Below are 17,207 nucleotides of genomic sequence, written 5' to 3'. Positions count from 1 at the left end.
TCTTTTTCTCTTGTAAACTTTTTTTTTTTAATTTTTAATCTTTATTCATTTTTGAGAGAGAAACAGAGTGTGAGCAGGGAAGGAGCAGAGACAGAGGGAGACACAGAATCCGAAGCAGGCTCCAGGCCCCGAGCCATCAGCACAGAGCCCGATGCAGGGCTCAAACCCACAAACCGTGAGATCATGACCTGAGCTGAAGTCGGATGCTCAACCAACTGAGCCACCCAGGCACCCCTCTTGTAAACTTTTTTTAAAGTTTATTTTTATTTATTTTGAGAGAGATAGAGAGCAAGAGGGGGAGGGGCAGAGAGAGAGGGAGACAGAATCCCAAGTCCTCGCTGTCAGCACATAGCCTGATTCAGGGCTCGAATTCGTGAACTGCATGAGATCATGACCTGAGCCAAAGTCAACAATTGGATGCTTAACTGACTGAGCCACCCAGGCACGCTTCTTGTAAACTTTTTCGATTGAAAGTCTATTTTGTCTGATAATGATACAGCCACCCCAGCTCTTTTGTTTACTATTTGCATGGAATACCTTTCCCCATCCTTTTGCTTTCAATCTCTTTGTATCTTTATATCTAATGTGAATGCCTTGTAGACATCATAAAGACATGTCCTATTTTTTTACCCATTCTGCCAATCTCTGTCTTTTACTATAATAGTTTAATTCACTTACATGTAATATGATTACTAAGAAAACATAGATTTATTTTTTTATTTATCAGTTTTAGTCAATATATATTTCTTATTCTGGCAGTGAGGAATTAGCTTTCTTGCACCACTCTAACCCTTATCTTTTCTCCCCTTATTTTCACAATATTGTTTTCCATAGTTTATAGTTAAATCAATAGTCTGTGTTTACATTATTGACCAAATAAACATTCTTCACTCAAGCTATAAATTTTTATTTTCTTTCCTTTACAAAGAGTTTATCTGGAGTTTATACTTGTATCTTTTTTCAATTGTTTAGTTTTCTAAGTACCTAGAGCTATTTTCTTCCAAATATTCCAAACACATACCAAAAATTTTTCCAAATGTTCAATACATCACTGATCAATTCTATCTTTTCCCTGCAGACCCTATTCCATAGAATTCTGTCTTAGTGCTCTAGTTTGGACTGGTTCCTCACTAAACTTGGTACACAAATGTCCTGGAATTTCCTTTTGCCAGTCAAGAAGGGTTTATTTTTGTCACTTAGCTATTTGTTTTCTGTGTGTTGGATATATATATATATATATATATATATACCCCTCAATTATCCCATTACCACCACCTTAAAAAAATTAAGGTGATTCTTTTGGAGTGTACCATTTTAATCCCTGTCTTTTTTCCTTTTTTATATATTCTTAAGTTATTTTCTTAGTGATTATCTTGGGAATTACAATTAACATCTTAAAACAATTATAAAAGTTACAAATGATTAAGTAACAATTAAAAACAATTATAAAATAAAACAGTTTGAATTATACCAACTTATTTTCAATAGTATATTAATTGTATTACATCTCCAACCTTCCTCCTCTATATTTTTGCACAGATTACTCTTTATACATTTTATGCCCCTTAACATAAATTTATAGTGATTGCTTTATGCATTTACTTCTTTTTAATTTTTTTTTTTCAACGTTTTTTATTTATTTTGGGGACAGAGAGAGACAGAGCATGAACGGGGGAGGGGCAGAGAGAGAGGGAGACACAGAATCGGAAACAGGCTCCAGGCTCCGAGCCATCAGCCCAGAGCCTGACGCGGGGCTCGAACTCACAGGCCGTGAGATCGTGACCTGGCTGAAGTCGGACGCTTAACCGACTGCGCCACCCAGGCGCCCCTACTTCTTAAATATATAAGGAAAAGAGATAAGTTATAAGCCAAACCAAAAGTACAATATTGGCTTTTATATTTGCTTATGAAATTATTTTTACTAGTGTTCTAAATTTTTTTTCATATGTCTTCAAGTAACTATCTAATGTCTTTTCATTTCAGCCTTAAGGACTCCATCTACCATTTCTTGTAGGGTAGGTCTACTGGTAATGAACTCCCTCAGTTGTTGTTTATCTGGAAATACCTCAATTTCTCCTTATTCTTTAAGGATAATTTTGCTGGAAATAGAATTCTTAGCTGACAGTATTTTTCTTTTCTTTTTTTAAATGTTTATTTATTTTTGAGAGAGAGACAGAGCACAAGCAGGGGCGGGGCAGATAGAGAGGGAGACACAGAATCTGAAAAGGCTCCAGGCTCCGAGCTGTCAGCACAGAGCCTGACGCGGGGCTCAAGTCTACAAACTGTGAGATCGTGACCTGAGCTGTAGTTGGATGCTTAACTCCAGGTGCCCCTTAGCTGACAGTATTTTTCATTCAAGGTTTTAAATTTGTCCTTCCATGGCCTTCTGGCCTGCATGATTTCTGATGAGAAATGAGCCATTAATCTTATTAAGAAACTTTTTTACATGATGCATCACTTCTTCCTGCTTTCAAAAAAAAAGGGTGTTTTTTAAAAATTTTTTTCTTGTTTTTTAATCTTTGAGTTTCCACAGTTTGACTATAATGTGTCTCAGTGTGAAACCCTTTGAATTTACCCTGCTCGGAATTCATGGAGCTTCTTGGATGTATATATTCATGTCTTTCATCAGATTTGGGAAGTTTTAAGTAATTATCTCTCAAATATTTTTTCTGACCCTTTCTATTTTCCTCCTTGAATTCCTATAATGCATATGTTAGTGTGCTTGATGGTATCCCACAAGTCTCTAAGCCTGTTATGTTTCTTCATTTTTTTTTTCTTACTGTTTCTCAGACTAGATAATTTCAAATGTCTTCTCCTCATGTTCACTGATCCTTTCTTCCACCTGCCCAAGTCTGTTCCTGAATCATTGTAATTTACAGTTCCAGAATTTCTGTTTGGAAACTTTTTAATAATTTTTTTAAAGTTTATTTATTTTTTTAAGTAATCTGTACACCCAACATGGGGCTCAGACTCACAACCCCGAGTTCAAGAGTTGCATGCTCTTCCAACTGAGCCAACTAGGTGCCCCTTTTATAATTTCGATCTCTTTATTGATATTGACATTTTGTTCAGATGTAATTTTCCCAATTTCCTTTTGTTCTTTTCCATGGTTCCCTTTAGCTCATTGAACATATTTAAGACAGCTGATTTAAAATCTTTGACTTAGGGGTTCCTGGGTGGCTCAGTCGATTAAGCATCCAACTTAGTTCATGACCTCACAGTTCCTGAGTTTGAGCCCTGCATCTGGCTCTCTGCTGTCAGCGTGGAGCCTGCTTCAGATCCTCTGTCCACCTCTCTCTCTGCCCCTCCCCCACTGGTGCATTTTCTCTCTCTCCCAGAAAGAAATAAACATTAAAAAAATTTTTTTTAATAAAATCTTGGACTTAGGGGCATCTGGGTGGCTCAGTCAGTTGAGCATCTGACTCTTGGTTTTGGCTTAAGTCATGATCACAGGGTCATGGATGGCATCCTTCCAGGCTACACACTGAGCATGGAGCCTGCTTAAGATTCTCTCTCTCCCTCTGCCCTCTCCCCTGCTCATACTTTCTCTCTTTTTATATTTAATTTAATTTAATATTAAAATCTTTGACTTATAATTCCAATGTTTGGACTTCCTTTGGGATGATTTCTGTCAAATTACTTTTTTCCTGTGAATGAGCCATTTTCCTGTTTCTTTGTATGTTTTGTAACTTTTTATCCAGAACTGGTCATTCTGAGTACATTCTGAGTTTGGTGGTAATTCTGGAGATCTAATTCTCTTACTCTTTAGAGTTTTTTGGTTTTTCTAGTTGATGGCTGGAGCCATCCTTTTATGACTTTTCCAAACTATTTTTGCAAAGTGTGTATTCCTTGTGGTATTCACTGATGTTTCTCTTTCATTGTTTCTAAGGTCAGCTAATAATATGATGAAATTTCAATAAATGTCTTGCTCCTAAAAGAGGAAAAATAAATAGGTCCCATTTCTCTCTCTCTTTTTTTTTAATGTTCATTTATTTATTTTTGTGAGAGCACGCACATGCGAGCCGGGGAGAAGCAGAGAGAGGGAGAGAGAGAAACCGTGCTGTCAGTACAGAGCCAGATGCAGGGCTCAATCTCACAAACCATGAGATCATGACCTGAGCCAAAATCAAAAGTCGAATGCATAACAAACTGAACCACCCAGGTGCCCCAAGTAGGTCCTATCTCTTTAAATACTCTCACAGTTGGCAGCCTGTGGGGGTTGAAACATGGCCAACCTCTGAGCTCCTGTCAGCAATCAAAAGCAGCAATTAGCAATCAAAACCCACAATCACAGTTTTTGGGGGACTATGTGGTTGTTGATCACCTTGGGTCCAAAAGACTGCCAGTTATACAGACTCAGTCCCTGCAGCTGCCTGCTACCAGGATGAGGGATTGGCATGACATCTGCTATCACGTGAAAAACTTAAATTGAAATTTACCAGCCTCCTTGTCAACCTCTCTCCTTTTTACTGCAAGCATTCTGTTAGACTCCAGTTCCAAAATAGTTGCTTCAGGCAGTTCTGCCACTTTAATTGTTTCTGTAAATAGATGGAATCCTGAAACTCCCTGCTCTGCTATCTTCTTTAGTGTTACCTTTTGCCAATTGATTTTTGACAAAGCTGCAAAGGCAATTTAGTGGAAAAAGGACAGTCCTTTCCACAATGGTATTGGAAAAATTGAACCTCCATAGGCAAAACAAACAAACCCAAAAAACAACACAAACAAAAAAACTTCAATATAAGCCTCACACATTATGCCATACTTAACTCAAAATGGACCATAGATCTAAATGTGAAATGTAAAACTATAAAACTTACAGAATAAAACATAAAATATACTACTATATACCTATTAAAATAGGCAAAATAAAAAATATTGACTATATCATGTACTGGCAAGAATATAGTTACTAGCACTCTCATATATTGCTGGTGGGAATGTAAAACATGGTCATTCTGGAAAACAATTTGGCAGTTTCTTATAAAGTTAAATATACACTTACCATACAACACAGCAATTCTGCTGTTGTGCATTTACTCCAGGGAAGTGAAAACTTATATTCACACAAAAACCTATATACAAGTATTTATAGTAGCTCTATTCATAATCACACAAAACTAGGGGAAAAAATGTCCTTCAACTGGTGAGCAGATAAATAAGCAGTGGTACATCTACACAGTGGTATGGAATACTACAAAATGAACAAACTATTGATACAGCAATTTAGATGAATTTCAAAGGCATTATGCCAAATGAAAGAAATCATTTGGAAAAGGTTACATATTTTATGATTCCATTTAAATGGCATTCTCAAAAAGATGAAACTACAGTGAAGGAAAATAGATCAGTAGGTTGTGAGGGTTAGGGAAGGGGGAGTTTCACTATAAAGGGATAGCACAAGTGAGTTTATTAGGAAGGGTTCCATAGCTTTATGGTGGTGGTAGATACACAAATCTATATATGTTTAAAAATCCATAGAGCTATATATTTTAAAAGTCAATTTTGCTGTATGTTAAAAGATTAAAAAATTAAAAAATATTCCCTAAACATACAAACAAAACAAAAACACATGGTCATGAATGGTAGAGAAAGACCAAGGAACCGTTATATACTGAAAACAAAAAAGGCATAACAACTAAACGCAACTTATGATCCTGGATTGAATCTTAGACCAGAAAAATAAGAGATGTTGTGCAGCCATTGGTACAATCTGAATAGAGTCAGGACTGGATGCCTGTATTGGCGTTGAGTTCCTGATTCAGATGATTGTACTGTGGCTATGTAGGAGCTTTCTTGTTTGGGGAAATACACTCAGAGGCATTTAGGGATGATGAGGTCATCAACTCTTTAACTGTCTCTCAAATGGTCCATGAAAGAACTATGGCAATAATTATATATAATGTTTAAAGTATAATTATATCTCTATATTAATATATACATATATTATTATATGCATAAATTATATATATGGAGAGAGGAGAAAAAAAGGGATATGGAAGTTCTTTTTTTTTTTTTAACGTTTATTTGTTTTTGAGAGAGAGAGTCAGAGTGTGAGTGGGGGATGTGCATAGAGAGAAGGAGACACAGAATTGGGAAGCAGGCTCCAGGCTCTGAGGTGTCATCACAGAGCCTGATGCAGGGCTCAAACTCATGAACTGTGAAATCATGACCTGAGCCAAAGTTGGACACTTAACCAACTGAGCTACCCAGGCACCCTGGGGATATGGAAATTCTTATACTGTTCTTGTAACTTCTAAGTTTGAAATTATTTCAAATTATAAAAGTCAAAGAATGTTGAGATGACTCTCCCATGCAGAAAAATTCCATCTACAAGGAGATGAAGCATAACTCCCCACTCCTTAAGTATTAGCTGGGCATAGTGACTTCTTTCCAGTGCACAGTCTGGGAAAGGGAGAAAAAATAATCACTTTATAGGGGAGAAATCTGACAAACACTAACTCAGCCAGGTGATCAAAGTAAACACCAACAGTGATGTCATGTTGGTAGCATATAGCCTTGATATTGTGATGAAATTGGCACTTTAACTCTTGTCTTCCTCCCCAAAATGCACATAGCCAGAGGTATAATAAGAAAACCATTAGGCAAATCCCAGTTGCGGGATAGTCTACAAAATACTTGACCTCCTCAAAACTGTCAAGGTCATCAAAAACATGGAAAGTCTGAGAAACCATCACAACTACACAATGAATAAATGTAATGTGAGATCCTGGAACAGAAAAAAGACCTTAGGTAAAAATTAAGGATATCTTAATACACTATGGACTTTAGTTAATAACAGTGTATCAATACTAGTTCATTAATTGTACCAAATGTACCATACCAATACAAGTTACTAATAGGAGAAACTCAGTGTGGGGTATTGGGAACTCTGTACTATCTTTGCAATTTTTCTGTAAATCTAAAAAATAAAGTTTGTTTTAAAAAAACAAGCAATATTTAGGCAGTCCAATGAGGAGGATTTGGGTATCAGTTGGATGTTAGGGGTGGTAAAGAATGAGGTTGAGGAGCACCTGGGTGGCTCAGTTGGTTGAGAGTCCGACTTTGGCTCAGGTCATGATCTCATGGTTCGTGGGTTCAAGCCCCACATCGGGCTCTGTGCTGACAGCTTGCTCAGAGCCTGGAGCCTACTTTGGATTCTGTGTCTCCTTCTCTCTTTGACCCTCCCCCACTTGTGCTCTGTCTCTCTCTCTCATAAAAAAAAAAAAAAAAGAATGAGGTTGAAGAAGGTGTTTACTTTTGGCTTGGGGAACTGAGAAAGCTTTTGAGTGAGCTGGAAAGACATAGTGGGCAGGTGGGAAGTTCAAGGAGAGATTTGTAATGAGGGGCTGTAGGATTGAACGTAGAACTGATGTATGTGATTTGAGCTAGACAGGGAGACTTGGGTGAAGACTGGGAGGAATATGTCATGTGAGAGCAATGGGACAGCCCTTTTGGTGGCCTATCTATTCCTTCTTTTTTTTATCTTTTTTTAAATTTATTTTTTATTTATTTTGAGAAAGAGAGAAAGAGTGTGCTCGTACTTAGGAGCAGGGGAGGGGCAGAGAGATGTGGGAGAAAGAGAATCCCAAAGAGGCTCAGTGTCGTGAACACAGAGCCTGTTGCAAGGCTCGATCCCACAAACTGTCATCATGACCCCAGTGAAGAAATCAAGAGCTGCCAGATGCTTAACCAATTCAGCTACCCAGGTGCCCTCCTCTTTCTTTCTGAGTGCTGCCGCCCTGATTTGATTGGGTGTCTACCATTCCCCATATGACTAGGGAAGAGTCACCTTCTCCTAGGTTCCAAGGGTAAACCTTGATTGGCCTAAGGCACTCATGGCCTCTTTCTTCTTGATGATGATTAGGTGTGGCAGACACATGACCCCACCTGTCAATGAGGCATGAGCAGAAGCCCGCTGAGTGGCTAGGTGGTTTCCTCACTCATAAGAAGGAGACTCCAAAGACACAATTCCTTCCTGCCCTTGAATAGTGTAGCACCTTATGCAGTCTGGAAATGCTACAGCCATCTCCCTGTCTGCCTGAGGATGATGCCAATGCACAGAATTGGGCAGAGACTAGAAAAGGGCAGAGAAGAGAAGCAAGAATCTTACCTGTGGGATTCCTGTTAGGTGAGAAAGTACGAGTCCTTAATGTTTATACCAATTTGGGTTGGTAGGGCCAGGTCTGGAGTGAGGCAATTGAGACACCCAAGATGCAACACTTAAGGAGGTGCCCTCTCTCAGATGCTGCTGTTGACCTTGGGACTGATTACCTCCTTAAATATGGCACCCTAAGTAACTCACAAACCTAATCCTGGCTCTGTTTGATTCAAAGTTTTCTGAACCTACAGCTTAAAGCTTCTATCTGGCAAGCAGAGGACACTGAAATTTAAGGAAAAGGAGATGAAAAATAGCTGCTCTATTTGGGCCAGAGTGATGTTATATAATAGTGCTGCCAATGGCCAGCCCAGCCTTCAGCCTAATATTAAAGAGACTGCCCTCCAAGATTTCAGTAGTAGCCATCTTATTTTCATAATTTTCTTGACCCTGTGACTGTGATCATATTTCTTCCCTCACTGAAACATTATTTAGTAGAAGGTTTGTTAATTTCCCACTGGTTGGGGATTTTGAAATTTAAGTTGTGCTGTGATCAGAGGATTTGTTCAGGATTGACCTGAACAATATTTGCTTATTTGAATTTATAAAACCTCTTGTGGCCCAGTGTAGGATACTTTTTTGTATTTCATGCAGGTGTAGAATTCAACCTGTATTTTTTATGACTTATTAATTCTGTTGTTGAATTCATATTTATTTTTATTTTATATATCATAGTCTGATAATGGTGTGTAATATAGTTCACTATAACTGAGTTTCTATTACGTGTATTTCTAAAGACTTTTGTTTCCTATTTTACATTGCAATTTTTTGGTACATTTGGTTTCACAATGCCTTTTTATACTATATGCATTTTTTGGCACCTTGTTTTTTTAACAACAGTACATATTCAGAGTTTGTCTTTTGATCTGATCTGAGATTTTCCTATTTACATTTTTCCTATTTATTTACATTTGCCTTATTCGTTACTAGTCTAACTTTCATCATCTAATATTCTGGTGTTTTGATTTTTTTTTTCTTTTCATTCTGTGGTAAAATTCTGTCTTTAGTGATTTAAAAAATTAAAAACTTTTGGGGGCACCTAGGTGGTTCAGTCAGTTAATTGTCTGACTTCGGCTCAGGTCATGATCTCATGGTTCATGAGTTCAGGTCCCACATCAGGTTCTGTGCTGACAGCTCAGTGCCTGGAGCCGGCTTCAGATTCTGTGTCTCCCTCTCTTTCTTCCCCTTCCTCACTTACACTCTGTCTCTCTCTCAAAAAATAAACATTAAAAAAAATTTTTTAATTAAAAGAATTTTTTTATTCAAGTAAAATTAACAGTTATATTAGTTTCAGGTGTACAATATAATTATTCAATAATTCTATACAGTTCTCAGTGCTCAATAAGATAAATGTACTGTTAATCCCCTGTATCTACCTCACTCATTCCCCCAACCCCCTCCCCTCTGGTAACCAACAGTTCATTCTCCGTATTTAAGAGTCTGTTTTTTGGCCTCTTTTTTTCTTTCTTCTTTCATTTGTTTTGGTTCTTAAATTCCACATGTGAGTGACTGACTTACTTCACTTAGCATTATATCCTCTAGGTCTATCATGTTGCTACAAATGATAAATTTTCTTTCATTTTTATGGCTGAATATTCCATTGTATATATACCACATCTTTTTAATCATTCATCTGTGGAAGGACACTCAGGTTCCATATCTTAGTTATTGCAAATAATGCTGCAATAAACAGAGGAGTGCATGTATCTTTTCAAATTAGTGTTTTCATTTTCTTTGGGTAAATACTCAGTAGTGGAATTACTGAACTATATGGTAATTCTCTTTTTAATTAAAAAATTTTTTTTAATGTTTACTTATTTTTTTTAAATTTTTTTAACGTTTATTTATTTTTGAGACAGAGAGAAACACAGCATGAACGGGGGAGGGGCAGAGAGAGAGGGAAACACAGAATCGGAAGCAGGCTCCAGGCTCTGAGCCATCAGCCCAGAGCCCAACGCGGGGCTCGAACCCGCGGACCGCGAGATCGTGACCTGAGGCGAAGTCAGACGCTTAACCGACTGAGCCACCCAGGCACCCAATGTTTACTTATTTTTGAGAGACAGCATGAGCAGGAGAGGGGCAGAGAGAGAGCGAGACACAGAATCTGAAGCAGCCCCAGGCTCTGAGCTGTCAGCACAGACACAGGGCTCGAACCCACAAACCATGAAATCATGACCTGAGCCAAAGTCGGACGCTTAACTGACTGAGCCACCCAGGCACCCTCTCTTTATTTTTAAAAAGATTTTATTTATTGATTTTATTGATTTTTTTAATTTTTAATTTTTTAGAGAGAGTGTGTGTGTATGAGTGGGGGAGAGGGCGAGAGGGAGAGAGAGAGAGAGAGAGAGAGAGAAAGAGAGAGAGAGAGAGAGAAAGAGTCTTAAGCAGGCTCCATACTCAGCACAGAGCCCAATGCAGGGCTCGATCCCACAACCTTGGGATTGTGACCTGAGACAACATCAAGAGTTGGACACTCAACTGACTGAGTCACCCGGTGCTACTTAAGATTTTATTTTTACTACTTTTAAATGTTTATTTATTTTTGAGAGAGAGAGAGGGAGAGCATTTATGCAAGCAGGGGAGGGACAGAGAGAGGGAGACAGAGAATCCTAACCAGGCTCCAATGCTGTCAGCACAGAGCCCAATGCAGGGCTTGAACCCACGAAACACGAGATCATAACCTAAGCCAAAATCAAGAGTCGGATGCTTAACTGACTGAGCCACACAGGTGGCCCAAGATTTTATTTTTAAGTGATCTCTATACACAACATGGGGCTCAAACCCATAACCTCAAGGTCAGGAGTCACATGCCGTACCAACTGAGCCAGGTAGGCACACCTCTTTTTAATTTTTTGAAGAACCTCTATACTGTTTCCATCATTGCTGCACCAATTTGCATTCCCAACAAAGTTTCCTTTTTCTCTACATCCCTGGCAATGCTTGTTATTTCTTGTGTTCTTTATTTTAGCCATTCTGATGGGTGTAAGGTAATTATCTTATTGTAGTTTTGATTTGCATTTCCCTGATGATTAGTGATGTTGAGTATCTTTTCATGTGTCTGTTGGCCATCTGTATGTCTTCTTTAGAAAAGTGTTTGTTCACGTCCTCTGCCCATTTTTAAATCAGATTATTATTATTATTATTATTACTATTATTATATTGATGTTGAGTTATATAAGTTCTTATATTTTGGATATTAACTCCTTATTGGATATATCATTTGTAAATATCTTCTCCCACTAGGTAGGATGCCTTTTCGTTTTATTGATAGTTTCCTTCGCTGTGCAAAAGCTTTTTATTGGTGTAGTCCCAATAATTTAATTTTTCTTTTCTTTTCTTTGCCTTGATGTCATTTTTTATGATTCCTTGCTGTTTCTTTTCCATTTACAACGTGACAAAGTGTCTGGTACACTTCTTGGTACAAGGCTCTTGATTTTTGCTGCGTGAATTACATTTTCCCTTTTTTCTCTTGTAATAGTTTATACAATAGACATAAAGCTTCCTACAATGAAAAAACATATGAAATTATACTATTTTTAAAAATAACTTTTGTCTTCATTTTATGTAAAACAAAGACTTAATGCCTGGCTTTTTCTGCCCTCTTTCTTCCTTTCTGGTTTTTCACTGCATTAATCTAAGGTTAAAAATCCAATTAAAAAAATCCTTTTTCTCACTTTTTTCTTTTGCTTTTTGTTTGTTACCATAGCAACAACAATCATTTCAACTTATCAGCATCAAACAGTCTCTACTGAGTGGTGTTTTTATTCAGTTATCTCTCTATCTTTAGCTAGTTTCAAGGCTTATTGCCAGTTCTTTTCCCTCATTTAATCATTCATGAGTTTCTGATTCATGTCTTGGTGGCTTATTATACAATTCTGAGCAATTTTTGCAGAAAAGGGAGTTAGTTGGGTAGTGTATTAGTCAGAAACTCTTGTAGTTTCAAGAGACAGAAACCTACCTCAAACTGACTTTACTAAAAAAGAGAATATATTGGCTCATGAACCTGTAAAGTCCAGATTCAGCTGATTTCGGCCTCAAAATGTGTCATCAGGAAATTGTCTCTATATCTGGACTCTGCTTTCCCTATCCTGCCTTCATTCTCAGAGGGCATTTCTCACATCATGGCATGTTTTGCCCCAACTCATACTCACTCCCCTAGGACCCCAGCAGAAAGGGAGCACTCTTTTTCTGATTGTTCCTATAAAAGTCTGGGCCAAGTTTAATTGGCCTGTATCAGGTAACATGCCCATCCTTTGAACCAGTGTCTGTGACACTGACTGGGTCACATGCTTACTTATGACATGGGGGTGGGGCCAGTGCTCCAAACCACTTAAGAACATACAACAGTCAGTTTGCCAAAGAAAAATTGGGTTATTGCTTCCAGAAGGAGGACTTAATGATGGGCAGGCAAAAACAGAAGATGTCCATTGTTTTCGAAGATTTTACAGATCTATGAACTGTCACCACTCTAGAAGGATAATAAGGAAGACATCCAGGTGGCCAGTTGCCCATCTAAGCAGGGTTTTATGCTTAGATAGTGGTTTCACATGGTCTCATAGTGTTCCAGAACCTAGTTCTCTGCTTTGTGTTTCCAAATATTTGTTGCTGTCAGTGTAGCTAGATGGTTGTTCCCTTTGGGCCTGACTCATGCTAACTTGACTCAGCAGAGACTGATGTATATGTAATTCCCATCTTAGGATAAATAGTAATTGCCAAAGGACCTGAACAGGGCTGTCCTCTGGTTAGTGAACTTTCCCTGCTGAAAACCACAAGTGAAGCCAAACTCTAATCATAAGGTTATTTAGCACCCATGGAACCAAGCGAGAGAAGTTCTCTGGAAAAAAATTAGTGGCCATGATAGTGTGGTGGCTTTAAAATGTCCACCAATGCTGGAAGAGTGAAGAGAGAACATGTCACAGGGCGAGAGATAGGTATGTGGTATGAATAGAAGACAAGAGAGTGCCATAGGGAGCCCCTGAATTGCTTTAAGAAGGGAAAAGACATGGTCAAATTTGTTATGGGAAGATTGATCTGGGTACAAGGAGAAGCAACTGGAGATGGGCTACACTGAAAGCAGAAGGATTAAGGTTACTGTGGTCCTCTAGGTGAGAGAGTTGATCAGTAGCAGAATGGCAGTGGGGATGAAGTAGATATGTTTAAAACAGTGCTTTTCAAAACTGTATAACTCTGTGTGATTGGCGGATGCTAGCTAGACTTATGGTGATCATTTCACAATATTTACACATATTGAATCATTATATTGTACATCTGAAAGTAATGTAATGTCATATGTTGATTATACCTCAATAAAAAATAAATAGTGCTTTTCAAACTTTAATATGCACACAAACCACCTGGGGATCTTGTTAAAATACAGATCTGGATTCAGTATGTCTGGGTGAGGGCCTGAGATGCCACATTCCTAACAAACTCCCACACAATGCTGACACTGCTCGTTTGGACACCATACTTCGAGTAACAAGGATTTTAGAACTATCATTAAAAAATTTTTTAAAGATTTTATTTTTAAGTAAACTTTATGCCCAAAATGGGGCTCATGTTTCACCAACTGAGCCAGCCAGGTGCCCCAGGATTTCAGAAATGTTAAAGAAACAGAATTTACAGGAGTTTGTGACTGGTTCAATGCAGGGAGTGGGGGAGGTGAGAGTTGGCAACAAGGGAAAATGGTAAGGAGTTGGTAATTCCAGTTTGAGTATCCAGGTGGTGATGCTATCCACAGATACAAGAGGAGGAACAGGTTTGGGTGGAGTAGATAATAATAAAAGATAACATTTATTGAGTACTTGCTATGTGCCAGGCTCTTTACATATGTTGTCTTATTCTGTACAAAAAACACACTTATGAGGTAGGTACTATTATGATCTTCACTTCAAGAGTGAGGAAACTGAGGCCAAGGTCATGCAGGTAGTAAGTGGAGCAGCAAAACTGAAACCCTCTAGCACTCTGAGTGCAGAACTCCTGCTCTAGCTATCAGCAATTTGGACATGTGGAGGTGAAGCATCTGTGGGGATGTCATATAGTGTTATGTAGGTTGCATAGGTTGTGTACGTAGGTATAGGTTGTGTAGGTAGGTATAGGTTGGGTAGATAGACAAGCTGACCTGGCGTTCAGGAAAGAGATTCTGAGTAATGGTTTAGGAGCTGGGAGGAACTCAGGATTGGAGGGAATAAAACCATCCAAGGAAGGTTACAATTTACCTCCTCAGAGTGCTGTCAATCTTTTCCATCTTCCTTTTGCATTTGATTATTACAAAGGAGGAATCTGAAAAAAAAAACAAGTGTTTTTTTTTTTTAATGTTTATTTATTTATTTTGACAAAAAGCGAGGGCAGGCGAACAGGAGAGAAACAGAGGGAGAGGGAGAGAGAATCCCAAGCAGGCTCCACACTGTCACCATGGAGCCTGACTTGGGGCTCAACCCCATGAACCATGAGATAATGACCTGAGCTGAAATCAAGAGTTGGACACTTAACTGACTAAGCCACCCAGGCACCCCAACAAGTGTTTTTTTTTTTAATAAATAATTTTTTTTCCTTATTGGAGACTGTATTTGTTCTTTATCGCTGAGATTTACAAATTTTTCCAGATTACATCTTGAAGTTGATTTATGCTTAATTTTTCTGGATCCCAGGGAATTCCCTCAGTTTTCCACCTGCACCTCAGATGTTTTCAGAACTAAGGAAAGTTTTATTATAATTTAAATTATTGCCTGTAATTGATTTTCTCTGTCTTCTCTTGAGCAATGCCTATAGCTTGATGTTCTCCTACTCAATTTTTCTTAAAGAATTCCATCACTTTGAATTTTTCTCACATTTATCTTCTGTATTGATGATTTGTTCTTTTGCATTGTCAAATCTGCTTTTTACTGCACTATTGAATTTTACTTCAGTTACTACGGTTTTCATTTCACAGTACACTCCATTTATCTTGGCCTGTTCTTTAAATAATATTTTTTAATGTTAATTAATTATTTATTCTTATTTTTTTAAGTTTATTTTGAGAGTGAGCGAGAGAGAGACAGTGGGAGGCACGGAGAGAGAGAGAGAGAGGGAGAGAATCCCAAGCAGGCTCTTTGCCATCAGCGCAGAGCCTAATGCAGGGCTTGATCTCACAACAGTGAGATCACGACATGAGCTGAAATCAAGAGTCAGCTGCTTAACCGACTGAGCTACCCAGGAGCCCGTACTGGCCTGTTCTTTAAAAGATACAATCTTTTCTTAATAAAGAATAAAAGTGAGGTGTATTCTAAAACTGGGTTCTGCTTAGTGGACTAAGTATGTTTCAAGGAGTAAGTTTTGGCTCCAGCACTTTCTTTCTTTCTTTCTTAATGTTTATTTTTGAGAGAGAGAGAGAGAGAGAGAGAGAGCGAACAGGGGAGGGGCAGAGAGAAAGGGGGACAGAGGATTCCAAGTGGGCTCTGTGCTGACAGCAGCGAGCCCAATGCGGGGCTAGAACTCAAAAACAGAGAGATCATGACCTGAGCTGGTCACTCAACCAATGGAGCCATCCAGGCGCCCCTCTGGCACTTCATTTCTTATCTCATGTGCCATATATTTACTTCCCTACAAGGTTTTTAAAGAGTTTGCCTATTCACTTTTGAGACTAATTGAAATTTGCTGATGTGTAGAAGTCATGAGTTGAAGGCTTTCAAGATTAGTGTTGGACAACTGGGATGCAGGATCTTACATCCTTACTCCCTCCCTCTCCACAGATGGCCTGGGAAATGGCTCTGAAGCAGTGGCTGCATCATTTGTTTCATTGTCTTAGCTATTCTTGGTTTTCACTTGCTTTAGGATTCTGATATTTATTTTTCAGCCTCTGGTGCTTGTGAGTACTTCCAAGGCTTCAGTTTGTTTGTCTCGTTTTCTCTACATCTTGTTTGGGTTTTAGCGTTTCCATCCTTGCATTTGTTTCAGTATGTCCTAAGCTTCTGTCAGTCTGTACCTATCTGGGCCTCAGTCCCTGAATCTCAATGTCTTTCTCCATTACCTTCTAACCCTTTACCCTGCTTTATATTTCTTCATAGTACTTATTACAACTTGAGTATTTTTTTTTTTACCTCTTTTCTTTCTTTCTTATCTATCATCTCCCACTAGAATGTTGATGCCCAGAATAATATAGATGTTCAACAAACATTGGTTGAACGAACCTGTCTGATTAGCGTATCCGAAATCTCTCACGTTAGTCTCCACCTTTGTGTTTCACACTTTCTCAGTATTCAAATGTCTTTTGTGGTCTCGGTCGGTCAAGCCTTTCGGTTTCTGTCCTTGTCTCAAGGCTTCTAAGTTTGTGTGCGGGCCACTGACTGGCGCAGGCCTGCTGCAGGCCTGTGGCCGGTGTGTGGTGCGCTGGCGTCCCTCATGCGCTGTCCTAGGTCGTTCCCTGACTCAGTCAGTACCCCGCTCCGGGGCTTTCCCTTCCCTGACAGTCTCTCCGGTTCAGCGATATACACCCCAACCTGACGCCTCGGTGTCCTTCTGCTTCTCCAGGGCCGCCTCCCGCGCCAACTCCCCCGCGAACGCACGTGACCACGCAGGGCGGTGACTCTGCCGCCGCAGTGCTCCGCCCAGACCTCGCCGCTTCCGCTGGCCATTGCAGCCCCGCCCCGAGGCGGGGGGAGCCAATCCTCGTACACGTTTCTTCGCTCCGCCCCGGCGCCCTCCTCGGCGCTCGCCCCTCCCTCCGCCCGCCGGCCCGCCCGTCAGTCAGTCAGGCAGGCAGTCGGTCCGAGTGGCCGTAGGCCCTGTTGCTCTCCTAAACGGTTCCCTCCTTGCTCTTTCCCGGTTAGCGTCGGCAGCTGCACCCGCAGCGGCGCGGTCCCTCCGAGAGGCGCGGCGTGGGCCGAGCGGCGGCCGCGGAACGTCGAGCCTTTCGCGGCGGAGGCGGCGGCGGCGGCGGCCCGGCAGCCAACATGGCGGCGGCGTCGGCGGCGGGCGCGGGCCCGGAGATGGTCCGCGGGCAGGTGTTCGACGTGGGGCCGCGCTACACCAACCTCTCGTATATCGGCGAGGGCGCCTACGGCATGGTGTGGTG

At 39.9% G+C, this 17,207-nt stretch overlaps 1 protein-coding gene across 1 annotated transcript in view; it reads left to right on the top strand.

Moving 5' to 3' along the window:
- The first annotated feature begins 16,862 nt into the window (after window positions 1-16,862).
- MAPK1 (mitogen-activated protein kinase 1) overlaps window positions 16,863-17,207 on the top strand; it is a 106,740-nt gene continuing 106,395 nt past the window's right edge. Inside the window, exon 1 of the mRNA XM_019437396.2 lies at window positions 16,863-17,204. Within this exon, the coding sequence (XP_019292941.1) occupies window positions 17,086-17,204 (119 nt within the window). The 5' untranslated portion in view covers window positions 16,863-17,085. The remainder of the gene's footprint in view (window positions 17,205-17,207) is intronic.

Source organism: Panthera pardus, unplaced genomic scaffold (assembly GCF_024362965.1).
Source record: "Panthera pardus isolate Hobbes unplaced genomic scaffold, ASM2436296v1 HiC_scaffold_15, whole genome shotgun sequence".
Lineage (NCBI taxonomy): Eukaryota > Metazoa > Chordata > Mammalia > Carnivora > Felidae > Panthera > Panthera pardus.
This window is presented reverse-complemented; position numbering and strand designations above follow the sequence as displayed.